The sequence below is a fragment of the Molothrus ater genome, chromosome 12 (genome assembly GCF_012460135.2).
Source record: "Molothrus ater isolate BHLD 08-10-18 breed brown headed cowbird chromosome 12, BPBGC_Mater_1.1, whole genome shotgun sequence".
Lineage (NCBI taxonomy): Eukaryota > Metazoa > Chordata > Aves > Passeriformes > Icteridae > Molothrus > Molothrus ater.
Window position 1 is genome coordinate 4,806,269 of NC_050489.2, and position 25,346 is coordinate 4,831,614.

Consider the following 25,346-nt stretch of genomic DNA (forward strand, 5'->3'; position numbering starts at 1 on the left):
CTTTTAACAACTGAAAGAGTTACCAGGACTGCAGAAAAGCTCTCACGCCTCTCAAGTCAAAGGGCCAAGCGGAAGCTCCTCCCCAAACTTGGACAGTGGTACAAGGAAGTGACCCTTAAAAGTTAATCTTCAAAAGATGATTTAATAGTGAACAGTCAAGGGCAAGACTGGACTGACCTCTGTATTTGCCACCTGAGAGCCTTTTGTTCCACTGTGGGCTGCAACCCCTTGGGTGTTGAGCAGTGGGAATATGAGGCAAACTAGACTTTGACAAAAGAGGAATAGGAAATGATGTTCTAAGACTCTGCAAATTGCTGGATGGAGTGTCATGGCTTCTATGCTTCACCTCTGCATTCCTGCAGTGTGCTGTTCTAGTGCACAGAACTCGGGAAGCAGGTATGGATACCGAGGAAGGTAACCTTTGGTGCTACAGTCACCCTCTGAGGTTTGCATCATCCCAGCAAGCACGGATGGAACTGCTCATGGCAGGCACTGCACACAAGCATATCTACATCCTACTTTACTTGAGTTGGAGGAGAACTATGGACAGCAACCAGAACTGACAAATCAGGAACCTTTAAATAGACTGAATTTAACACCGACCTAAGAAAAGACGGATTAATCTTATTTATAACTGCTTCACAAAAGGAGCCAGTTTGTGCTGACCAGACAGGGTAATTAAACCAAGGGCTTCAGCAAAAACAGGATAATAAAAGGAAAGAGTGGATTGTGAGAGATGAGGTGAGATTTTGCTGAAGCCAAAAGGTTGTTAGGTTAAAGAATGAAAGGTGTTGGTTTTATGTGGTGTTGTTTGGATTTGTTCTGGTTGGTTTGTTGAGTGTTGTTGTGAGCTGGGAGAGGGGCGGGATTGGAGACCTGACTAAAAAGAAGTGGGATGAGAGGGGTGGGGACCATAAATTTGCAGATGACAGCAAGTTGGGAGCGTGTGCCTATCTGTTGGAGGGTAGGAGGGCTCTGCACAGGGCCCTGGACAGGCTGGATCCAGAGCCAAATCCAACAAGGTGAGGTTTAACAAGTCCCAGTGCTGGGTCCTGCACCTTGGCCACAACAACCCCTGCAGCACTACAGGCAGGGGACAGAGTGGCTGGGCAGTGCCCAGGCACAAAGGGACCTGGGGGTGCTGGTCAACAGCGACTGACCATGAGCCAGCAGAGTGCCCTGGGGGCCAAGAAGGCCAATGGCTCCTGGCCTGGATCAGGAATGGCGTGGCCAGCAGGGGCAGGGAGATCATCCTTCCCCTGTACTCAGCACTGGTGAGGGCACACCTCGAGTGCTGTGTCCAGTCTGGCCCCTCAGTTTAGGAAGGATGTTGAGATGCTCAAGCGCGTCCAGAGGAGGCAATAATGCTGCTGAAGGGCCTGGAACACAAACCCTATGAAGAAAGGCTGAGGGAGCTGGTGGTGTTCAGCTTGGAGAAAAGGAGACTCAGGAGAGTTTATCACTCTACAACTCCCTGAAAGGTGGTTGGAGACAGGTGGGGGTCAGTCTGCTCCCAGGCAACAAGTGACAGAATGAGAGGACCCAGTCTTAAGCTGCATCAGGGGAAGTTTAGATTAGATGTTAGAAAAAAAATTCTTCACTGAAGGAGTGACAGCACACTGGAATCGTCTGCCCAGCGAGGTGGAGTTGCCAACCCTGGACATGTTTAAAAAAAGAGTAGGCATGGCACTCAGTGCCATGGTTTAGTTGATGAGGAGCTGTTAGGTCATCGGTTGAACTAGATGATCTTAAAGGTCTTTTCCAACCTAATTCATTCTGTGATTCTGTGAAAAATTGGCAGTCGGGAGAGAATGGAAGTTCCTGTGGAGTACCCATCCAATGGCAAAGGAGATAGGGACAGCCCCGGCCAGGAAAGGGTATAAAAAGAAGCCATTTCCTCAGAGGTTGGGTGTCTTGGTCTGTCAGGCAAGGGCAGCACACACCTGGCTCGTTATAATAAGAGTATTCTTTTGCTTCAACCATTTGTCCCCACTGAACTGTATCTAAAGGTCAGTGCATTTCAACACCATGGAGGTGGAATAAGGTGATCTTTAAGGTCCTGTCCACGTTCTGTGGAAGGGACCTCCTGTGGTTCCTCCTCTCCCACCTATGGTTCTGTGACTGGTCACAAATGCAGCTCTTTCACGGTCCTTCTCCCACTGTGAGCCCCTCTGGTGCCGGAGTTCAGGCGGGACTGGACAGAATCGATGGAGCCTCCGCATGTCTGGGGCAGCGCGGCCCCGCAGCTCCCGGCGCAGGGACAGGCCTGGAGGGGGAAAGGGAAAAAGGGAAAGGGAACTGTGAAAAACGCCAATCACTTGTTTTTAAAATTTTAAAAGTTTAATAGTAATCAAATGGTTATAAAAATAGTAATACAATTAGAGTAATAATAATTTGGACAATTTGAATTAGGACAATATGGGACAACAAATACAAAGAGTTACGGACATCCAGGTACCTTTTTCTGGGCAGCACAAGCTTGAAAAAGGACACCGGTTAACAAAGGATTAACCCTTAAAAGCAACAGTCTGTTGCATATTCATACACTTCATACATGATGCATAAATTCCATTCAAACACAGGATTCTGTCTGGTCATCATCAACTTCTTCCTCTGCATCCTAACAGCACCTTTGAGGCAGGAAGAAGTTAATTTCTCCTGATAAGAGGGCAATAAATTCTTTTTCTCTGAAAGATTTAGCTGTCCTGTGGCTGCTGTCTTGCTGCGAGTCCTTTCTTTAAAAAAAGTATCCTACACAGCATAGTTTCTATTTTAACACTTTTTATAACCTAAAACTATATTTAACACACTACTTAAGCGAATTAACACAGCATTACTTTCTAACACAACACATATAATAATCATTCAAACATTTGCGAAAAGCCAATCACAAAAGACGTGCATTTTCCACAGGAACGATCGAGCGCTGAGTGGCGGAGCCGCGTCCGTGCCGGGCCGGGGGCGGTGCCGGGGATGGCGGCGGAGCGGGAGGGGCCGGGCCCCGCTGCCGGGGCCTGTCCGTGCCCGGGGGATGAGCGGGGCACGGCCGGAGGCTGCCGGTGCTCCGTTCTGCCCGCTCCTGGGCACGGGGCCATGGAGAAGGCCCGGCAGCGCCTGAGGGAGTTCGATATCGGGGACAGGTTCTCCCGCCTGCCGCTGCCCAGAGCCGCCGTGCTGCTGCCGCTGATGGTGCGAGGGGGGCCGGCTGCACCTGCTGCTCACCGTCCGCTCCCTGCAGGTACCGGGGGGCTCCGAGGGGCGCGATCCTTCCGGGGACCAGCGGTGGCAGCTGCGCACCCCAGTCCCCCCTTGTTCCCGCCCTTGTGCCCAAGGGCACGGCCGGGTGTTTTTACGCTCTGTGGTTCTGGTGTTTGCCTGCCAGGAACACGCCGGGATCCCGGAAACCCGTGACGGGAAATTAACATTTGCACAGTCGGCAGTGGTTGCTTGCTTTAATAGGGAAACTGACCGTGGAGCGCAGCTTTGTTAAATGAGGCTTTTCAGTCTGCAGTTAATATTACTCTTTTCTCCCTTTAATATATAAAAGACAACAACCAAGGCTGCCAGAACTCTTTCTCCAGCATTTTGTATTCTTCTACATCTCTTGTTTTCCATCCCTGTGTCACATCAACTGCCTATACTCAGGAATTACTTTTTTCTGTTGCTGGGTCTTACTTAAAAAACAAATAATCACAGTTACATAGCTGTTAAATTGATTGTAAATGCGTTTGTTACTGATCCTTGATGCACAAGCCTACTACTGGAATGTATTTAAAGGTATCTTAGAAATAACTCACTTTTTGATACAGTCAGGAGGGGACACAGTCTTTGAAGCAATAACTAAATAATTTAATTTGTAATGAGTCAGCAGAGTCGGCTGTGTGTCTCCCTCCTCAAAGGCAAAAACACACACACAAACACACTTTGACAAAATGGTGATCTTTTATCCTCTTTCGAGGCTGGGGCTGGTCCCTGTCCCCTTTCCCATTGAATGGCTACTCAGGAACTCAGGCTCTGCCGACTGCCAACTCTTCTGTCCCTTCCCTTCTCATCTTTTTTTCTTGTTTTGGTCATGTCATCAACCCTGGCCCTCTCCCAGTTCTCAACAACACTCCAACAGATTAAACAAAACACATTTTAACCATAGATAGCAACAGATAAGAACCAACCATTTTCATTATTTTGCTCTGTAACCTTTTTGGGCTGAAGCAAAATGTTATTTCCTCTCTCACGGGTACTTTATTTAATTGTGTCTTTCAAAAGCTTTTGCTCTTAGAGTATTTTGATCTTGCTCTACAAGTTGTCTGTCTGGATTTATCTGTCAGCCATTTACATAAACAAGATGATGCAAAATGTGAACTTTGACATACTAAAGCAGAAGTTCCGGTATGAATTACACAATGCTATACAGGTACAGGTTATTTTTTGATAGTGAGGATTTATGGATTAGCAGGGGATAACTATCTCAGCATTTTCTTAGGTAGCTACTCTTGCTAAGGCATGTTTCTTCTGGTCTGCAGAAACCTTAACCACCATTTCCAGCTTCTTTGACTGGAAAGATAAACATAAAGGGATGCTGCAATACCAACATGCATCAGTGTGGATCCAACAAGAAACATAAACTTTGTTATATTTAACAGTAGTACTCCTTTACATTCTAGCTGAGAAGATCACCAGGGGAAGTCTGCTTTCCAGGAGGTAAAAGGGAAGACACTGATAAAGATGACATTGACACTGCTCTCCGAGAAGCTAAAGAAGAAGTGGGTCTTCAGCCAGAGAAGGTGGAAGTCATCTGTAGGCTGATGCCTGGAATTGATAAAGTAAGTCAGCATATCAGTACAGAATAAGTTTGGGTGCTTTTCTTCTGTGTGGTTGGCAGTGACCTTTGCAAACCTGGAACTGCCAAGAGGCGCCGCTTCTTCACATGCACAGCCCGTGTGTCCAGCAGAGCCCAGGGCAAGGGTTCTTGCCCAGGGCTTGGTGTTTGTGAGAGCAGCTCTGGGGCACCAGTCAGTGGCTCTGGAGCACCACACAGACAGCGCTGCCCTGTGAGAGTTCAGCAGAGAGCCATGAGAGCAGTCACGGGGCTACAGCCAGTGGGTGATGCATGAGCAGCCAGGCTGAGACAGGTGGGCTTGCCCAGCTTGAAGGCTACCAGGGGATTTGGCTGCTTTCTTCTCCTGGGTGTCAGAGAGGGGACAGTACCAGAACTCTTCTTGAGGCAATGGACACAGCAGCAGCATGGACATTTTGATGAGATGCAAGAAGGAAATTCTCTTCATCATGAGGTCAGCCCAGAAGTGGAGCAGATGTTCCTCACAGCTGTCTCGTTTGGTGTCTGCTGACTCCAGGGCTGTGCAGACAGAGAGGGAGCACCAGAGGGGATGTGCACCAGGTTGTGTGCATCATCTTCCTCTAGCAGGGAGACTCCCAGAGGTGTCTTTGGAGTGTAAGTCACCATTTGTAAATTAACAGGTTCTCAATTTCAGTAGCAGTGTTCAGTAGTACATAGGGTCAGTTTTCCCACAGAACAGAGGAATTTCTGTTTCTGAAGATTATTTTTGTTTACCAGGTAGCACTTTATTACTATGCTTCCTGTTCTTCTGTCTGATAGCAATATCCTCTCCCCATTAAAAATGGAAAGAGCTACTTTTGAAATTTTATTGCAAAATGCTTTATTTAAGCTTTATTTAACTTCTTAAATGATTGTACATTTTTGTACAGATAACCTTAAAGCCACATAGCTCAGAGGCAGTGTGCAAAAAGGATCAAATTTTCCCTCTTTTCCAGCCAATTACTTCAGTCAGTAGGAGAGATGGTGTGGGGTTTGGACCATGAACATTGTACATGTCAGAGGATACTCTGTCTGCTCAGTATATACATTCCAGGTGCTCCTGACTTGGACAGAATCTTTCCAGACTTGAATCAAGTACCACAATCACTGTTTTCCTCTCCTCCTTTCTAGAGGACAGTAGTCTTTGTTAGTGTGAACAAATAGAACTAGCAATGTATCCTAAAGAATTTTGGTGTTCTGTTGATGCAAGATTTCAGTGATTTTCCCTTCCCACGGAAGCAGGGATTACATTTAGAATTAAAATGTCCATAAATAAGGTGTTTCAAAAAGTGTTATATTTTATGGCTAAATACATTGCAATAATATTTCTGTACCTATAGAAAAATATTTCCATATTCTGGAAAATTCCTAAATCCCAGGAAAACAATACAGAAATATGATCTGTGATAGGGAAAATCTGGATTAAAATCAGAATTAAAAAACATCAATAAGGAAGACTCATGGGAAAGCATACATGCTTTGTACTTCTGTAGCAAACTGGCAAGCCTTTTTTAACTGCTCTGTGATTATACAGGATGAACAGAATATTTGTAAAGTCATTTTTGACAATACAAAAATATGACTTCAGATTCCTCAAGTCAAATTACATAGATTGCCATTAGGTGGACTAAATTGCATTGCAGTTGAAAACAGTTCATAGGCTTCTTGTATTCATTTTGTAACAATGAAATGTTTTTTTAAGTAATGAACATTTTTACTTGGTACAAACATAAGTGTATGAGGGTTTTGTTGATTTTTTAAAATTTACTTATTTACTAGGATTTTTTTCTCTCTCTCTTTTTAGATGAATAACTTGGTGACACCAGTTGTAGGATTTATAGAGGATACATTCCAGGTCACTCCTAACCCAGATGAAGTCAGCGAGGTTTTTGTTGTGCCTTTGGAGTACTTTGTCAAGCCCTTAAATTACAAGACCTTCTCTTATAAAACCTCCTCAGGGTACTCAACTCGCATACACTGCTTTATATACCATGACCAGGAACACAGAAAGTCATTCAAGATATGGGGACTGACTGCACACTTCGCTGTGTTTCTTGCTCTTGTAATTTTTGGAGAGAGACCTACCTTTGAAGTGGATTATGATCTTGACAACTTATTTTCATCCTCTGAGAATTACTTCACTAATTTGTATGCATCTATACATGAAAGAAAGAAGAGTAATCTGTGACAATTGGTCTGGCCATGAATTTATTTTGAAAGAGGAAAAGGAGGTTGGTTCATTTCCTTTGTACCTACTTTTTGAAAGCTACACTTGAATCTCATCGGAATTAGGAACTTGAAGATGATGATCCCTAACTAGATTAATACAATTTTTAATCTAAGAGCTGTGAGAAGCACACAATATTTTTTATGAAACAGATTTTTAAAAGGTCTGTTTCAGTTCTTTCTCAGTTTCAGTGCCTTTCTTCTGTGTGATCAGAGATACTTTCTGTGCTTTCCTTTGTCTATAATGAGATAATACTATTTGATGGAATTTGTGTCTGAGTTAACCTAGGAAAACTTTCAGAGATTTGTCTGCCTCTTACATGTGCCATGCATGGACAACATGATCCATATGATCCATACAGTCTTGTGTGGTATCTTTGAGCACTTACAGAATGCACAATAAAAATACAAAAGGTTTCAGGCGCTTTCACAATCTTTTTTTGTTTTGCTTGGGCTTGTGGAGGGAAGAGGGCAGGTCAATATGTGCAACAAATTTTGGCTAATTTCAACATTTCTCACAAGGCAATTCCATAGGCTATGGAAAACTCAGGATACAGGCAACAGGACTGAAGTCTGTCCCTCACCATCTTGTTATCAAATCTCACTCAGCTGCTGGCAGGAGCCTTCTCCAGGACAGAAAAGTGGAGGTGAGGATTCACAAGGACAACCTACCAAGTACAGAACAACAGAGAGGGGTTCAGAACCTACAAAACAGCCCCTGAAGAATCGTCAGAGACCAACAGTGCACAGCAAGAGCCTCTGAACAGTTAATGACTGAATGCCCCATGCCAAACTCACTGAAACCTGAAGATAGAGCAGGACAAATTTGAGTCAAGAAGTTGTTAAAAAAATTAATCCACAAACTGTTGCAGTGTGTTTTGTTAAGTTATTAGGTTGGTTTGTTCCAATCCCCTTCTGTCTGAAAATGGTTCTGCCCCAGTTCTCCCTTCCCGCCTTTGGAGCTGTCTGTCTTCCTGGCTCCACCCCAGCCAACAATGTATCCCCTAAACTCCGCCCTGGTTTCCCTGGAAACCCCTGTATCTTTTCTTCTGATCCCTCCCCAGTGCCCCGCCAATCACTCTCACTCCCCACCCTTACTGCTAGAATGTTCCAGCAGGGGAGTTCGATGGTTGGCTGAGGAACCGGGGCCCCTCCCCAGAATGTTTCCTGTTGGTGTTGCCCACGTGTCAATCCCTTGGACCCCACTCCCCACTGCACCCCCATTGGCCCAAGGCCTGGCACCTCCCTATCCCTTAAAACCTGTTGTCAGCCCCCCCCCCCCCCCCCCCCCCCGTCTTCTCCTGTCGGTCCCTCTGGGTTCATTAAAGCCTGGATTAAGCCACAGTTGGAGTCCGCCCTCTTCTTTCCGCTGGTTGCAGCCTTTACCAGACTCCGTCCTGCACAAGCTGTGCCTACAGCCGCAAGCCGGGCACTGCCTTAGGCGCTATCCCGAAGGCAGCTCTCGGGAGAAGTGCCCCTCGTGCTGCTGGCAGTGCTGGAGCTAGCCGGACGCTGACAATTGAGAGTCACTGCTGCAACAAACACCAGAGGTTTATGTCCAAAAAGGAGACAGAGGAGTCCTTTTTCTTTATTTGAATAGAGGGAGAGGCCATGGGGCATTGCCCTGGGGTCTCTCCAATTTTTGGAGGATGCAGCCTCCCTTTTTATCCCAATTTCCAACCACATTTCCCTTTTCTCTTTCCCCCTTGGCTGAGGTACTTGAGAGGTTCAGACTTCTGATACACCTGATACCAAAGATTTCCCTCTAAGGTATAACCCTCCCTTTTAATTTTTAATTCTTACGGAATTTAGGGGTTTTTTTTTCCCATTGTTTCTTTCATCTTTCAATGTCCAGTTTCATTTTTCAGCAAACCTAAAGTTTGTTTGTAAAAGCAAATATCTCTTTTCATTCATCAATCAGCGGAATCCTTCCCATTGTTTCTTTTATCTCCCAGTGCTGGTTTTATCTACCAGCAGACCCACAGCTTCTTTGTAAAGACAAATCCACTATTCCTCTCAAAATCAATTACCATGATAGCACAATCTGGCAAGTATATGATCACAGCTAAAAATCCCCATTCCTTGGCACAACTGGCATGTGTGCAGTGAGTTGGGAGCCAGTGAGCTGCAAAAATGGGTGCTGGTGGGGATGCTCCTCTTGTTAACCTCAGCAGCAAAGTGGCTCAAGTTAGAGCAGTGATTTTCACTTTAGAACACCTTTGCCTTTGGGAGTGCACCTCACAGAGGCTGCTCCTCTGGAGTTTGAAATCCCATTATGGATGGGAAAGCATCCAGAAGGTCGAGGAAGAGCATCAGGCCGAGCCCTGCAGGGCTCCCTTGCATCTGGCAAGGAGCAAGTGCTGAAAGGCTCCTGCCCCCCTCCTCCTGTGTCACTTGAGCTCCTTGCATGCCCCAGCAGCTTCCTGGTGCCTCTGGCTGCAGATCCAGCTGAGATCCACTCATGTCCAGAGATAAAATCCTGAAGTAGCTCCACAGGTGCTTTGTTGCTTTGTCCCTGTGTGTTCTGCAGTGCCAAAGTCTGTAAACCTGCAGGTTTCTGGCCAAAGCTGCTCATATTATATTAGACCTGCTTCTATTTTATACTGCATTGATAATAGACACTAGACACTAAAACATTTATCTTCAGACATCACATTTCTTGTTTTCAACCACAGTCCTGTAAGCTGTTATTTAGAGAATCAGTGACAAGCAAGGAGTGAGTAACACTCGTAACAACGCTGACAACAGAGTTTGGAAGCTTTAGTCAGGCTCCTGCTGCCTGCCAGGAGCCCACAGGGCAGAAATGCTTTTTGCAACCAGCTCTCTGACCTCACCAGAATCCCCATGACTTCTCTCTTGGCACACAAAGCCAGCTGAGGCAGGGATCAGTCAAGTGACCCTACTCAGGGATGAGGAGGAAGAAGAAGAAGAAGAGAAGCAGGAAGGGAGGCTCTCAGCCATCATTTACCTTCGGCTGAAGGGAGAAAATGTCGTTGTCTAACAGCATGGGATCCCCTCTGATCTTTGCTACCTCACTCTGGAAGGTGTGGTTGAGAAGAGCAAGGCGTTCTTGGCAAGTGATGTCCACTTCACTCTCCTTCAGAAAACCATACAACTTCTGCCTTTGCTGCTGATATATCCTGTGATACCGCCTGCAGGCATAGGAAAGACAAACCCAGCAGGTTGTTTAATGAGCCATGTCTTTGCAGAGAGAAGTGGAAGTGCAGGAGCAGCTCCCCAGCAAAGGGCTGACCCTGAGCCATGGGGTCCCAAATGGATCAGAGGATCACTTCTTCACTCCACACTTGCAAGCTCAGGAGAGGTTTCCAAAGCCAGCAGCACTCAAGAGAACCTTCTGGCTCAAAGCCTCTGCCCCAGCTGAGGGAGAATCCAGCAGCCACCTCAGGCAGCTTTTCCTGACACACAAGTGCTTGGGGGAGGCAGGTAGCGATGGGCTGGTTTACTTACCCAAAGCCATTCAAAAGCACCAGTACCTCCTGAAGCCATATGTTAGTTCTACCCTTGGGCAAGGCACGGCACTGAAATGGATCTTTCAAACCTACCTCAGCCTCAGCTGATCCTCCTGTTCCTCAGTAGCAACAGCCTTCCACTGGAAGCGGGCTGTGATATCACTGCGGTTGTGGATGAGCACAGTTGCGCTGTTTGACGTGCTGATGTACGTCTTCTCCAGGGTCACAGTATTCCTGTCCAGCCCGATGTGGGCATCCACAGCTCTTGCATGAAGGCTTGTGTGGGTGTCTTCACCTGGAACAAAGCAAAGGGCAGTCTTTGCTCACCTCACTGGCTGATGGAAGCACAAGGAACAGAGCAAACCACAGGCAGCAGAAGAAAGTGTCACAGCTTTTAGCTGAACAAGCAGTTCCATGGCTCAGTCCATGTATCACAAGCTGAGAGCTGCATGTGCACAGCATGACAATGTCCTGATAACCTGCCAGCATTTCACCCTCTAGACCAAACCCCTACCAAAGGCTCCCTCATTTCCAGAGCTTTCAAAGCTTCATTATTCCCAGCCAGCTCCTGGGATTCATCTGGGCTCAGACTTCAAGCTCACTGTTCTGTTGCAGGTGAGCTTTTCCCAGGTGAGATGCAAACAACAAATACCTGACATGCTCTCTAGAAATGGCATTTACATGGAGCTCTACAAGGATCAAGATGACAAACTACATGACTACAAACCAGATGACTAGAAAATGAACCCCCTGAAAACTATCATCATCTCCCTCTTGAAAGCCACGGCCACAGCAGCCTTTCTGCTTAGAACAGGCTCTGCTCTGAGGGATGCACAGAGTGCCCTGCGCGGTGCCCAGCACTCACCTGTGTCGTAGTGCACAACAAGGGACCCAGAATGGTCACCAGTCTTCAGTGGCTGAAATTCCACTGCCACCTGCACAGCGTCACCAACATCCAGAGCTCCCATGGTCGGAATGACAGAGAAAGGGCTGCAACACAGAGATAGTAGGACTCTTGGTGGAGATTTGGGGATGTTAACCCTTTTGCAGTCCAGTTCTGCTCACTTGTGCAAGCAAAGAGCAAACCAACCACAGTCAGCAGAAGACAGAAGAGACAGGGTCAGAAACAGCTGCTGACTCTAGTGTGAGGAGATCCAGCCCTCACAAGATCCTGTGGGATGAACTGACCTCATCTCCCCCATACTCTGTATCCAGCTCTCTGCAATGAGGCTCGAGGGTCCTTTGCATCTTGCTTACCTTCATCAGGCATCAGCTCCCCTTACTGACAGAGCTGGGCAGTGAGAAAAGCTGGCAATTTTATGACCAAGTCTCTCAAAGCACCATTCACCTGCACTTTTGGTAAATGCTGTGTGCAAGGAGGCTGCAATCTGTTTCAAGTCCCATGGTACCATTATCTGCTACAGCCAAACGTTCTTTTGTCCACTGGTGCCTTAACTGCCATTATTAAATGATTTTATTTTGGGAGAATTGATCTCATTAAAAGCTGCCTCCCACACCAAGGAAGACAGAAAAATTATGGCTAATTGAATTGCCTCATGTGTCCACTAACACTTATTGCAGGAAGAAACCCAAATATCATCTAATCTTAACATACATTACTTTTAAGTGATGGTGTAACACCTGGCATCAAACAGCATTAACTATTCTAATAAATTCAGTCTGTTAGGTTACAGCAGCTCCATCTCTGTGCTGAAAAATTCTGTCCAGAGTCAGCAGCTCACAAGCTCCATCTTTCCCTCTGTCACTGCACCCCAGCTCTATTCCATCTGCTTCAATATTTAATTCCTGAAGTTCAGAAACTCTTTAAATCCCTATCAAGCAGGATCCAACATGCTCTGTAGCACTCAATAGAACTGCTGGCAAGCACGTTGTAAAAGGATACCAGACTTTATTGGGTATTTATTTTGGTGGTGACAAAACAAGTTCTGGAAATCCCAGAGAAAAACCGTGCATGGATTTACAAGTTCCTGCCTACATATTTGCACTGTCAAAAGCAGCAGCCTGTTTGAGCAGCATCTGAGGAGCCTGGACTGGAGCTGCCAATAGCTTTGGCAGGCTTTGGTGGAAGCTCCTCTCGGACCCTCACGTTTCACAGCAGAAAAGTCAATTTGCCTTTTGACCTCTGTTTTGCCAGGGAAAAAAAAATCAAAGCCACTCAGTTGCCTGAGGTTAGACAGCAGGTCTGTGCTGCATTCCTGAGCTCAGCTCCTACACCAAGACCTCTGGAATCACATAACTTTCAACACACCACCAGCCAAGTGAACTGGTTTCCTTGCAGATATGGTGTCAAGAATGCATTACCCTCTCCAGCCAACAGCAGAAACAGTGATTGTCTTCTGAGACTGACAGGAACAGCACAGGCTGTCCACAGCACAGCTCACATGAGGCATCTGATGCAGGGACCACTGGAGAGCCACGTGCCTGGGGCCTCCCAGAGAATGGGTCTGTTTGGCTGGCAGTGGTGAGTAAGCATTTCAGAAACTGCTTGTGCTCAGCAAGCCAGCTACCAACGTGTTCCAGCACCCTCCAGGAAATCTGGGACAGAGAAAGCTCAAAGGCTGCATCCTGCTAAGAACACTGAAAACAAGAGCAGATGCCATCCATCCTGCTCACTTCCAGCCAGGGCTGCAGGGCAGCAGCTCTGATGCTCTGGTTCCTTTTGCTGCTCTTTCCCAACTCTGCTCTCACCCAAAGGTGATATCCTTTGCACAGGGACAGATGAGCTGCCTCACCTCTGGGTGCTCAGCTGGTAATGAGCTGTCCGGTTACCGACATTGCGAACCAGCAGAGTCTTCTGGGTGCTGTGCTTGACCGGACACTCGGAGAAGTCCAGCTGGTCAGGAAAGTCCAGGATGGCTCGGGCACCGATGGCCCGAATTGGCACAATGAACTCTTCCCTTTCAGTGGTGCACAGGAGCTGGTGGAAATAATCCTGTGGGAAAAGAAACTGTCTCAGCACAGAGCCTTTATCCCCATCTTAAGCACAGGCAAAGAGTATCTCCCAGTTCTAGATCCTCTGATACCAGAACAGGTCCTCAAAACCCAGGCCAGATGCCCTGAATCCAGCCTTGCAGGTCCACTTTCCACTGCAGACACCAACCTCTTGGGCCCTCCAGACTGACCTTTTTCTGCCCAGGGGTGAAGAGGATGCGGACAGTCATGTAGAGGCCCGGTGGCACCTTGCGGCACGCGTCATTGGGGCCCACCAGCTGGAAATAAGGTGAGCTCTTCATGGTGACCTTCACCAAGTGAGGAACCTGCAGGAGAGACATGGAATGATGGTTTTTCCACTTGTGGAGACAAGTGGACATGCCCTGGTGCCATCCTTAACCACTCTTCTGTGCTCTCCTCTTCAGCACAGCGTTAAACCTCCACGTCCCAGCACTCACCTTGTCCCTGTTCCTCAGAACCAGCGGCACTTCACAGACCTCTCTGGGCTGTAGTTCTGAAACACCACCTCTGGTGGGCAAGGCTGAATTGAGCTCTGCTCTGGGTCAGCTGCTGAGAACTGCAAGGAGAGGCCAGAGAGAGCAGAGACAGGTTCAGCTGCTGGGAGGAAGATTCTGCTCCGATCCCCAGTGAAGTACAGACTCTGGGTGAGCACATCTGCCCAGCCCACACTGCGCAAACAGTGGCTCCTCCACCTCTGCCCTGGGCTGATGAAAAGCTCCTGGAGCAGGCTGAGCAGGCTCAAGCCAAGCTGCTCTTTTGGCGTCCTCCTCAATTCTCACATCAAACAGCAAGGGCAGGGAAAGGCTACCTTGTGATGGGAGGTCCCAGGCTTGTCTTGAGGCTGGACAGCCTGAGGCAGCCTCAGCTTCTTAGCTCTGGCCAGCCTCTGCTTGGTGCTCAGAGACATCTCCTTCTGGAACGCAGAGGGAGTCAGCTGAAAGGCAAAAATCCAGCAAGAGTCTCAGAAATGCCCTTGCTCATGAAGGCTTTTCTTCTTCACTTATTACTGATGATAATTTGTGATCACAACCACTAGGACAGTTCTGGAAACACTGGAAGTTGCCTGCTGAAATACTTAGCACCAATAAATTAATGATACAGAGTGCAATACACATACTCCAGCCACATGGCTCTGTCCCATGAGTCTCTCTGTGGTTTGATGGGACATGTTTGGGGATTTCTGCTCTTTGGGCATTTGTTTCCTCTTACATTTCACTGGATTGAGGCAGTGACCTTTCCAGAGAGTGGGGAGGAGCTCTCAGAACTGCCTGAACTCCACCCCTGCACAACACTCAAAACTCACAGGCAGGAGATAGCACTGCTGGCTGAGTCCAAGGAAGCAAGCAAGAAAAGCTGTAGCAAGAGCTTCCACAGCTTCTATCCAGGAGACAAGAATGTAAACCTCGTTAGGGAGGAAAGGTTTTGACTAACATGTACTTTAGCAACTACCGAATGAACCGAATTGCAGTAAATTACTAACCAATTAAAATGAAAGACACTGCCTTTAGAAAACCATATAAATGTGAGCTGTGAAGAATAAAGATGGGCTGTTGTGCATGAAGATAGCGACATGTAAGGACAGCGTTACATGAACTACCCTTGGGTTTAACATCTTCAGTGAAAAGTTAAACTGGACCTCTCTATTAGGAAAGGATTATTGGTTCAAATTTTCTTGTCCTTGAAGAGAATTCAAAAGTCTTTATAGATATATTACTGCTTATGTAAATACAAACACCTTCATGTTAACATGTAGAGATACATTCTGATTAACATTATTGACAGACCAATGGAAGAGGAAAAATAATCAGATTTTATAGGCTGACTTCTTCCCTCTAATACCTGGCCTTTCTGGCTGAGATGCCAGACTCATGACCATACTGCTTAATTCTTTTGCAGTTAAAGATGATGCAGAGTTGTGAGAAAAGCTGTGCCTCCAATGAGGCCTGGCCTTATACACATCTAGTAAAAAAGATATTTCTGTGTTTGAAGTTTCTCAAAAGGCAGATCTTTGCCTTGGAAATGCAACTCTCGATCAGTGACTGTGTTGGCAGAAGATGAAATAAAATGCAGCTTGTGCCTTTTCTGTGTTTATCTTTTTGTGTGCGGGTTTTAGAGTTTGTTTTGTGTTGCTGCCTTTCCCCTGCTCTTTTCCCCGCGGGTGTTTTGGGGGAGCAGAGGCGCAGCGGCCCCGGGGGCGCTGTGGCGGCCGAGCCAGGCGAGCCCAGAGCGGGCCGCATTCACGGCCACAGGGCCCTGCTGCGATCCGTGGATAATGAGAGGATTGGCCCGCGCAGTGAAGGGATGACGATTGTGTGAATATTAAGAGAAGCTTTATTGATGTGTAGTTATGTCATTGCAGTTTGAATGTCCTCTCTTCTCCCCATAGTTTCCCTTTTTGTGGTGCTTTCCCTCTGCCCTGTGGGCGGCACAGGCCCCTGCTCTGGCGCAGAGCTGCTTGATTACTTCTGTCTGATAGGAGGCAGGAGCCTTACCTACTGTGTTTGTGCGCCTTGAAAACGTGTTGCTATAGGGTTTTTTTAAGTTTATTTCGTTTTCTGACTAAATTCTGATTGTTTTATATAGTTTTACAGTTACTGGAGAGATTGAAAAGTGGTAAATGCAACGCCTTATTACCTATCAAATTTTAACATGGTCTGATATTTTTAACAAGAATGCTAACAAATTTGCCATATAAAATGATGCCAGATACAGTCACAAAAAGCTGTTGGGTTGTTCAGCAATATGCTAAATTGCACATTATTATATTTATTTTTCAGTAACCCTGCACTTTAAAAAGTCATACTGAATTTCTGTTTCCATGGAATTTGCAGTTCCCATGAGTTTTTCTCATAACTGATTTACTTAGAATTCTAATATGCTTTTTACAACTTTAATCCCTCCAGTACACCATCATGCTGTTATTTCATTTATGGCTTATTCACCTTTTAGTTGTCTAACAGATAACCAGTGAAAACCTTCATGAGATAATACCCTCACAAGAGTGAGCTGTTTCAACATCAGAACATAGGAGCCTTTTTTAAATGAATGAAAAGGGGGAGATGTCATAGACAGGTAGAATAATGATAAAAGAAAGGCCTTATGAAATCAGGCCTTGTTCTGCAATATTAACAGCTGGCCTGTCATCTCTTCTAAGTGCAGATAAGCAGTTACAAGTTCCCATGTGAAGCTATTTTGAGAATGAGAGTTCGTTAACAATCTGTTCTGAGGGTGAAAAACAAATGTACCTGCAACAACAAGGGATTTGTCCCATGAGAATCAGTGAAGAGAACAAGTAAACAATACAATAGAGAGATTTGATGCACAAGTAAAATCTATTTTATTAACCAATAGCATAATTAGAAAGAAATCTATTAACTAATTAAAGTTGCACACGAGGTCTGAAACTGTATAAACTGAGTTGAGTGAATAAAGAATAATCTTTCCCTGCCTGAAAAAACTGAGTCCCAAGAAGGGGTAACCTCCCCATCAGCACAGATGATACCCAGTCATTGTGGAACATCATCATCTGACTGTCCCCTCTGTAACTTTGCTTTGCATCTCCAGCTGAGATGACTAAAGATTGCTTTGGTCTCTACATTTTTGTTCAGTTTTTCTTCACCTTCTCCTGAGGCTTATTGGTCTTCTGACCTTTGTTTCCAGCTGCATGCTGGAACGTGTTTCCCTTTTGGATCACAGGTATCTGCACAGTACCCTGAACTCTGTTCCAGTAGGAGAAATTCTGCTGCAATGACTCATAGATCTGAAACCTCTGGATCAAGTTCTCCATCTCAGCTGCGTCCTCTGGGATTTCAGTTTCTCCCTTCTTTGGGGCTTTGGTTCTCCCCTTCTTTTGGGCTTTGGTTCCCCCCTTCTCTGGGGCTTTGGTTTCATCCTTCTTTGAGGTTTTGGGTTCCCCCTTCTCTGGGGCTTTTGCTTCCCCCTTCTTTGGAGCTTTGGTTTCCTTCTCTGGGATTTTGGTTTCCTTTCTCTCTGGGGATTTAGTTTCCTTTTCTGGAGGTTTGTTTTTCTTCTCTGGGGGTTTGGTTTCCTTCTTTAGGATTTTCGTCTCCTTCTTCTCTGGGGGTTTGGTTTCCTTCTTTTCTGGAGGTTTGTTTTTCTTCTTTGGGATCATGGTTTCCTTCCTCTCTGGAGCCTTGGTTTCCTTCTTCTCTGGGGGTTTGGTTTTCCCCTTCTCTGGTTTTGGAGGTTGCTTCCCCACAGAGACACCCTTCTTGTCCTTCTTCTGCTTCTCTTCCTCCTTCCGCCTTTCTTCCTCCTTCCGCCTCTCTTCCTCCTCTAAGGCTTTTGCCTCTTCCTCACGCTTTTGAGCCAGCCGCTTCAGCTCCCTTCAGCAAACAAAACAGAAAAAATCGCTGAGAGTCCCCACCAGAAACTTGGGCTCAGCAGTCCTGGCCGGCCCTGCACTTCATTCCTTGACCCTGAGGCCAGGCAGAACCACGAGACCATTTCCGTGAAATTTTCTCAACCCACAGAGGTTGGGAACATCCCAAGTGAGGCCATTGGTGGAAGGGGACCTCCAGGACCAGCCAAACCTGAACCTTGCCATCATAAGGTCCTGGCCGTGCAAGCTCCCTCTTAAGGCACAGCCAGACACCTCCAGCCCACTGCCAAAGGCTGATCCACCAGCTCTCTGTGCTGATGCCTGAAAATGCTCTTTGTCTCTTGATTTCCCAGTTTAAAGCAGATCACAGATTGCTGACACCTGCTTATCTCTCCTACAATTCTCACTCAGCTCATTCAGCACCCCTCAGGGCACAGCCTGCTCCTTAATGAGAATAATCCTATCAGTCAAAAGCAAAGGCTGCAGGAACTCCTCTCCTGCAAGACAGGCTCTTGTCAGCCAGATTTCCTGCAGGAACCCAGCTGTGACCAAGCAAACCGGTGCTCTCTGCCATGAAAGCCATCTGAAACAGCCTCCTCTGTCTCCTCCCCATGAAACCAACTTCAGCCTGGGCTGAAGGAAGTCCTGATACACAGACTTGCTTTAACCAGCCTCCACTCTCAGCTCCACACTTTGCCTGTGTGTCCTGAGCTGGGCTGCCTTGCTGGAGCTGAGCTTCTCCTGGGCTGGCCTACTGCTGCAGCTGAAGGGGAGCCTAAAGGACGTGAGCTTCTGTGGGTGGTGTCCCACCATAAGGAGAAGCCTGGCAGATCAGCATTGCAAGGACTTGCAATGCTGTGGCAGGAGCAGGACCCAAACCAAGGTTTGCTCTGTGCCCCACACCTGCCCATACCACAATCCCACTGTTTTGGTGAAGGGAGATGATCAAGAAGGTGCAACTCAACCCCATGGACCTAAAGACACCTCTAGAGGCAGTGCCAAGGCAAGCCCAGAGCCCAGCTCCCTGCAGGCAGCATCTAAGCCAGGAGGGCTCAGCACTCCAATAGAGAAGAAGATCTTCTGTCTCAACAGAAGAAGGTCCTTCCTCTCTTGGGAGCCAGGGAGCTCAGAATGGCCATCCCTGTGCTGCTTCTGGCCTTTGCTATCCAGCACCTCTGAGCTCAGAGTCCTTGGAGCAGGGAAGCCCTCCAGGGACAATAACCCATGGAACAGCAGTAACCCATGGAAGCCTTACTCACTTTTTCCTCCATATAAGCTTCCTTTCCAGTATTATTTTATCCACTTCTGCTTTCTTCTCCTTAGGGAGGGCATCATACTCATCCTCATCCGTTTGTAAGATACATTCTGCTTTCTTCTGCAGAGCTTTCTCTCGCTGCAGTTCTTTAGCACAAAGAGGAGAAACCATGAGTGACTGCAAGCTGACCTGGGTGCTCTGGGTCAGCTGCAAGGATTCACAGCTTTTCCTGACCCAGCCTATCATCCCAGGAGATATTGGGGAGCTTGTATCCCTCCCCAGAATTCAGACAATCCCCCAAGCTATGGCCGGGCAGTAAAGTCCCCATGCCCTCGGATCCCAGGAAAGGAGACTCGGTGAAAGCAAGATGAGATTGTTCTTTTGTTGCTAGGAAAGTGCAAATATAAAAGAGCCAGTGATATTAGACCTGATCCTATTGGCTGAGGAATTCATCCAGCCCTAGTCTTTGTGGCTAAGGGACACAAGGAAACATCCTGATTATTTCCCCAGTCTATTGCTTTGGCTACACTCAGGGTTGGTAGAGGATGCCACAGCCCTTCAGCCAAGAGCTCCTCCACCAAGCTGGGGAACAGGCAGCTGCTAAAAGAATGGGCTTTCCCTGGAGAGCAAGGTGACAGAGAGTTCAGGGTGTATGGGCTGGACCACAGGCAAAACAGACACCACCAAACCCTCACTGTTTTTCTGACCTGCTGCTGCCTTGCCCATGGCCTTGGCCTTGGCCTCAGACTCAGCCCTGGCCTTGGCTTCTGCCATGGGCTTGAGCTCTGCCTGTTGAGCCTTTGGCCTCATCTGTGCTTCGTGGTCCTGCAGCACCTCTGGAGGCAGTGTCTCACCCATGGCACGTGGAGGCATAAAAAAGCTCTTTTGGTACTCAGACCCCACTGCCATCCGCAGGATCTGTGTGTGGAGGGAAGAGAAGCCATATGCAAGATTCCTTTTCTTGCCTTTCATCACACAGACTCAATCAACCCATTTTCTGTCTCCTCCCTTCCTCCCAATAACACAAACTATTTAGTTTAGGTCCTCCCACAGCATGTCAGCAGAGCTGGCTTTGCCCTGGGGATTGCCTCCATCTCCCTGGCACAAGCCTGGGAATGCTGGAGTGCTGTGAAGCTTGGGCAGCGTGTCCATGGGGACCAGACCTGCCTTCTCACCTTCTCCTCCTCAAGGTACTGCTCATCAAAATCCAGTGAGTGAGACTCAGTGGGGAAGTTGCATGGGTTCTTCACCACCACTGTGGCCTCCACCCCATTGCTGTCCACCAGCATCCCTCCCATCTTTAGTGCTGGGGGTCTGAACTCCAACCGTGGCTCCAGACCTTGTCCTGAGAGGTGCAGCTTTAAGCGATTGCTGCTCCCACAAATGATAAACTCCAGCTCATTCTTGTAAGACCTCTGAAAAGAGGAAAGTGCAGAAAACTCATCCATGAAGTCCCAGGTGACAGGACCCCAAATACAACAATGCTTGCTCCAAGGTCAGGGTGTTATCAGTCCCTCCAAGGTGAATGGAAACCAGATATTTACTTATGCTAGGGACTAGAGCATCTGTAGTAGTCTGGGTCTAAATAACTGGGATGAATGCTGGTGTGCACTGTAACTGGGTATTTGGGAATCAGATGGATGTATGTACAATGTCAGACATTTTCACCAAGTCATGCAGGAGTGCAGTGCTCGTGGGAAGGGCGCTCAGGGTTACAGTGTCCAGACACAGTCCTGGCACTGCTGCATCAGGCAAACACCAGCTCCAGGAGAGAGGCAAATGAGCTCTCACTGGCAAGAAACAAGGGTCATCTTCTCTGCTTAGTGTCTGGCTCTGGTCCAAGCCAGACACAAGATGGTTACATTTCTTGAGCAATTAAAAGATCCCTGGGACTGTGTGTGGCACAGAAGCACTTGTGGCCATGCTGGTACACACTGCCAGTTTCCGAGACCCAGCAGCCACAGGCAAACCACTTTTGGGAATGCTTTGTCCTTTAAGCTGAATCCCCAGCTGCACAGGAATGTGCAGGCAGGCCAGAGCCCCAGGGACTGCTGGCAGCACCCCACTACAGGTGACCGTCCTGCCGTGCCCAGGAAGGTGGGTGGTGGCTGTTTGGTCTGTCAGTCCTGCAGCAGGATGAGCCATTCCAGGATTATCCTCTGTGAGTGGGCAGCTGCTCTGCACTGAGTGTCACAGCTGCAAATACAGCCAGGCAAGGGGGAGGCTGAGGGGAGTTGGGCACATCTCCCCCATGTGCCAAGAGGCAGCCTCAGAGCCCTGGTGCTCTCTGTGCAAGCTCCCTGTGGGCATTTCAAAGCACATCTCACATGAGTGCTCTGTGGGGTGAACTGAGCCACGCAGAGTACGGGGCTTGCAGAAAGCTCCCTGTGAAGGCAGAGCTCCTACCACACTCTCTGCACCAGGCCCTCATTTCCAGACAGCCCTGACAGCCTCCTGGGCTGACACCCGCCAATCTCACCTCCTCCTCGGGTGTAAACTGGATTTGCAGATCCTGCCACTTTCCTGGATCAAGGGTTCCTTGGGAGGGCGTCACGTCAAAGGGACAGGGCTCATCCACCAGAACCTGCACCTTCTGACGTACGGCTGGTGTCATGAATTTGAGGTGACTATTCTGGGCACAGAAACCAATCATGTGAGGTCTCCTTGTGTTCTGAGACACTGACACGGAGCTGAGAGCACCCACAGCCAAACCAAGTGTGGCCCCAAAGCCCAGAGCTGGAGGGAAGCCCTGGAGACAGGGCAGGCAGATAGGGAACTACTGTCCTCAGAGGAGGAAGAGGAATGGGTGAAGATGGCAGCAAAGCAAAGCATCAGCTAATGGAACAGGTTGAGGCAAACCAGCCTTGATCTAGACCCTCAGAACTTTCCTCAAACACACTGTAGACCCAAGTGCTCAGGCAGCCACAGGAGCAGAAAGAGCAAGAGTCACAAAGAAAACCCAACCAAGTTCCGTGTTCAATGTTGCCTGTGCTTTACCTTCAGAGCAGGCTTCTTGGAAGCTATGAACCATTTGCAGGATTCTGGGAACCGGTTGTAGAGTCGGATGGTCTCAACCTGGCACTGCCCAACAGGGATGTCAGAGAACTGCAGTCTGTTCTTGGTGAAGGTGAGTGACACTTCAGACACAGTGGCACGGATGCGGATGCTGTACATAGGGCCTTTTGTCACCTGGAGAAGGACAGAGGATTCAGCAGAGGGTGTGGGTGACATCTGCTGCTGTGCCCAGCCTGCTGCCTGCCCCAAGAGCTGTGGTACCTTTATGGGCAGCAGCACTTCCACATCACCATATGGCTTGTGGGCACTTTCAAAGCGCACGTCAAAGTCCACGCTGTTGTTGGGGGGCAGGCAAATCATCTGGTCCAGGCCCACACTGAAACCTTGAACAGATGAACACAAAGCAGCTGAGATAGACACAAAACACAAAATGTGTACAAGCACGTTAAGGCCTTACAGGTGTCCTGGTTGAGAGGTCTGGCAAAAGCCCCACGCTGTGCTGTGACCTGGACAAAACTTAAGAGTGCACCTGAACACCCTTCAGACACAGTGAGCCACTGTGTGATGGAAGGGCAGCCTTGCCTCAAGGCCTCTTTGCCTCAAGGCCTCTTTTGGAAACCTCTTTTGATCCACCAGAGGATCTCACAGGCTGCTTCCTCAATAAAGACTGAATACAAGTGCTGTGACAGTGTGAACTCCAAACAAAGCACTTCCAAAACACAGCAGACCCCACTGGTTGACAAAACAAGCCCACAGAGTGCCCAAAGAAACTTGCTGCTCGTGGGAGCCAAGGGGGGAAGATGCTGACAGGTGACCAGGGTGATGAGTCCATTGGCCCCTGCACTGAAGCGTTGGGGCAGTCGCAGGCAGGCCAGGTCCCTGGGCATGGCTGGCCAGGAGAGCTCTGCCTCTAAAGCTCCCAGCAAGGGCACTGAGAAGAAAAAGCTCAGAAACCTCCCCAGGTTCAGGGGCTTAAGCTAATCTGTCTGAGACACCTCCTTCAAGGCCACAGGAAGTGTCTCCAGCACTGCTTACCTGTGTCCCGCAGGACAGATACATCGACCTTGAAGGACACATGGATCTGCCCAGGGTTGGCGATCTTCAGAGAGCTGTGTCTCAGTGTAACCCCTAAGGACAGGGCCCATGTCCAGGACATACTGTGGCAGCTCAACTCTGCAAGGAATAAGGACACTCCTTAAACCACAGCCTGGCTACACATCCGAGTGGATGGAGGATACAAATAAAGTGGCTATTTCTTTATTCACTGCTGTAAAAACTCAGCTCAAGCCCATGAAACCCATAGCCTGACCACCTGGCAATGACTTTGGGAAGTCAGGAGGAGTGCAGGCCCTAGGTTTGATCAGCTACTAATGGTACCTGAAAATAAAATTAGTTTAAAATGGACACTGGCCACAGCTCGTCTGCCATGAAAAGCCAGTCTAGGTGAGTCCACTGGGCCTCCACTGCTCTCAGTGGAACTGCCTAGCCTGGTGTACAGCCTGAGCCTGAAATTGCTTTGGGGTCTAGGAATAAGGTTTGCCTGCACAGGAAATCTTCATTGCTCTACAACCAGACCACATGAGCTGCTCTGCAGAGCATCTTCTTCCTGAATTGAAGCCTCCCGTGCTTGTGCTGCATCATGATGGTGCAAAGGGACAGGCCATGTCACCTGCCCTGCCACCCCACCAGGATTCAAACCATCTGATGTTGGGTTTTAAAGGGTTTGCTGACATGTGCAGCTCCCTTCTCCTTTTGTTCAGTGTCACAGCTGCACAGCTGTTAGTTGGAAGCAAGACTTCAGCTGGGAGTTGTCTCCTTCAGAGCTAGGCAGCAGGGACAGAATCTATGCTGTCTGGAAGGGCCTGAAGGTCTGCACTGGGTCCCCCAGCTCTAGGGACAGAACCCCACAGCTGTGGGGAGCTGAGCAGTCCAAAGCTCAGCGTGGTGCTGGGGAAGGGAGGACACTCCACTGCTCACAGGCAGCGTGTCACAGCCACCAGGACCAGACCCTTTCTGAAGTCCAGGCTGTTCCCAGCTCTGCAGAAACAGGGAGCTCTCAGGAGAAGGGGACATGGCTGGGTGTTCCCAAGGGGCACCTGGAGATGGGCATGGGAGCCCCTACTCACTTGGCAAGACTCTGGCACAGCTCCTTGTCAGGGAACCTGCTCTTCAGGGGATGGGATGTGAGCTTTTGCTGCAGCTCCAGAGCAGCCTTCTCCATCAGCATCCCCATCATCTTTATCTGCAGCTGAGTGTCTGACTGAAGAAAGGGAAGACAGTGGCTGGTTAGCAAAGGTCCTTCCCAAAGCCCAGCTTGCACCTGAGAAAGGATCCCACCCCACTCTTGCTGGGAGGGGGTGTGGGGTCCTCCTGGCTGGCTGCTCAGTGCCTGTGACACCTCCTGCTCTCTTAGCCAGGACCTCATCTCCAGGGAAGTAACTCCAGCATCTTTGCCTGCCCAGACACTGTCAGCAAAGCTGATCTGGCCAGGCAGACAGACAAGCCAGGAACCTTCCAGAGCTCCAGATACTTGCCTTCCCCCAGCCTGTACCAAGGCAGCTTGGACAGCAGCTGTCTTGAAAGGGAACTGGGACCAAGCTGGTGCCTCTTGGAGATGAGCACCTCCAGCACAGCCCCAGGGCACAATCAGGCAGCTGCTGGTAAGGGCTGTAAATCTGGCAGGGCTTGGGTTGGGAACAATGAACTCCCCAGCAATGACCTGCATCTCCCTCAAAGCACCATCAACTCCATCCCTGGAGCATGGCCTTCAGGATCTCTCCCTGGGGTAGCCAGGAAGCTGCTGCAGCCCCAGAAGAGACATGACCAGCGGGGCAGCCCTAGGGGCAATGCTGAGGTGACACAAGGTTGTCAGTGGGCAGGGAGGTCCCAAGGGTCATCAGGGCACCAGGAAGCTGCTGTGGGCTGCAAGGGGCTCAGGTGACATGGAGAGGGTGGCCTGTGCCAAACGGGGCTGCAGCTGTTCTTACTACAGTGCCAGAGGCAAGCACGCTGGGCTGCAGGTCCTGAGTCTTTGGGTTCTGAGTCTTCAAGGTCTGAGACTTCAAGGTCTCAATCTTTGGGCTCTGAGGCTTCTTCAGAACAACTGATTTATAGCTGGGATCATATATTTGCTGGCGTTTTATGAGCCGTTTCAGTGTCTTCTCATATTTTTCATTTCCTGAAGAAAGAAAACATCCACAAAGAGAAGTGTGAGCAAAGTGCCAGTCCCAT

General features: G+C 48.4%; 3 protein-coding genes across 3 annotated transcripts; 1 reads left to right on the forward strand and 2 right to left on the reverse strand.

The window, feature by feature from the left end:
- Window positions 1-2,958: 2,958 nt before the first annotated feature.
- NUDT7 (nudix hydrolase 7) lies at window positions 2,959-7,923 on the forward strand. Its single transcript, XM_036390485.2, is given in 4 exon segments — window positions 2,959-3,195; window positions 3,197-3,238; window positions 4,662-4,820; window positions 6,639-7,923. Coding segments are annotated over 4 exon segments (807 nt in total). The 5' UTR covers window positions 2,959-2,973; the 3' UTR covers window positions 7,023-7,923.
- Window positions 7,924-8,504: 581 nt separating this feature from the next.
- Window positions 8,505-13,966, reverse strand: LOC118691399 (hydrocephalus-inducing protein homolog). Its single transcript, XM_036390566.1, has 7 exons — window positions 13,941-13,966; window positions 13,674-13,808; window positions 13,284-13,483; window positions 11,396-11,520; window positions 10,624-10,825; window positions 10,029-10,212; window positions 8,505-8,561 (listed from the first exon to the last, which is right to left on the reverse strand). Exons 2-7 carry the CDS (start codon window positions 13,782-13,784, stop codon window positions 8,505-8,507), a joined length of 879 nt encoding a protein of 292 aa, XP_036246459.1. The 5' UTR covers window positions 13,785-13,808; window positions 13,941-13,966.
- Window positions 13,967-16,816: 2,850 nt separating this feature from the next.
- LOC118691398 (hydrocephalus-inducing protein homolog) lies at window positions 16,817-23,204 on the reverse strand. Its single transcript, XM_036390564.2, has 8 exons — window positions 23,151-23,204; window positions 22,377-22,498; window positions 22,098-22,289; window positions 21,580-21,732; window positions 20,276-20,515; window positions 19,808-20,018; window positions 19,105-19,246; window positions 16,817-17,849 (listed from the first exon to the last, which is right to left on the reverse strand). Exons 2-8 carry the CDS (start codon window positions 22,473-22,475, stop codon window positions 17,108-17,110), a joined length of 1,779 nt encoding a protein of 592 aa, XP_036246457.2. The 5' UTR covers window positions 22,476-22,498; window positions 23,151-23,204; the 3' UTR covers window positions 16,817-17,107.
- Between the last annotated feature and the right edge of the window lie 2,142 nt (window positions 23,205-25,346).

What these genes read in the sequence shown, in the direction of transcription:
- LOC118691398 (XM_036390564.2), bottom strand. Translation starts at nt 22,475, where the DNA reads ATGATTTGCCTGCCCCCCAACAACAGCGTGGACTTTGACGTGCGCTTT. An exon ending in CCAAGAAGCCTGCTCTGAAG is followed by an intron (nt 21,733 to 22,097) that starts GTAAAGCACAGG and finishes TTCTGTGCCCAG; the next exon opens with AATAGTCACCTCAAATTCAT. An exon ending in AGTACCTTGAGGAGGAGAAG is followed by an intron (nt 20,019 to 20,275) that starts GTGAGAAGGCAG and finishes CTCCACACACAG; the next exon opens with ATCCTGCGGATGGCAGTGGG.
- LOC118691399 (XM_036390566.1), bottom strand. Translation starts at nt 13,784, where the DNA reads ATGAAGAGCTCACCTTATTTCCAGCTGGTGGGCCCCAATGACGCGTGC. An exon ending in TGTTGTGCACTACGACACAG is followed by an intron (nt 10,826 to 11,395) that starts GTGAGTGCTGGG and finishes GCTTTGTTCCAG; the next exon opens with GTGAAGACACCCACACAAGC. An exon ending in GAGGATCAGCTGAGGCTGAG is followed by an intron (nt 10,213 to 10,623) that starts GTAGGTTTGAAA and finishes CTATGCCTGCAG; the next exon opens with GCGGTATCACAGGATATATC.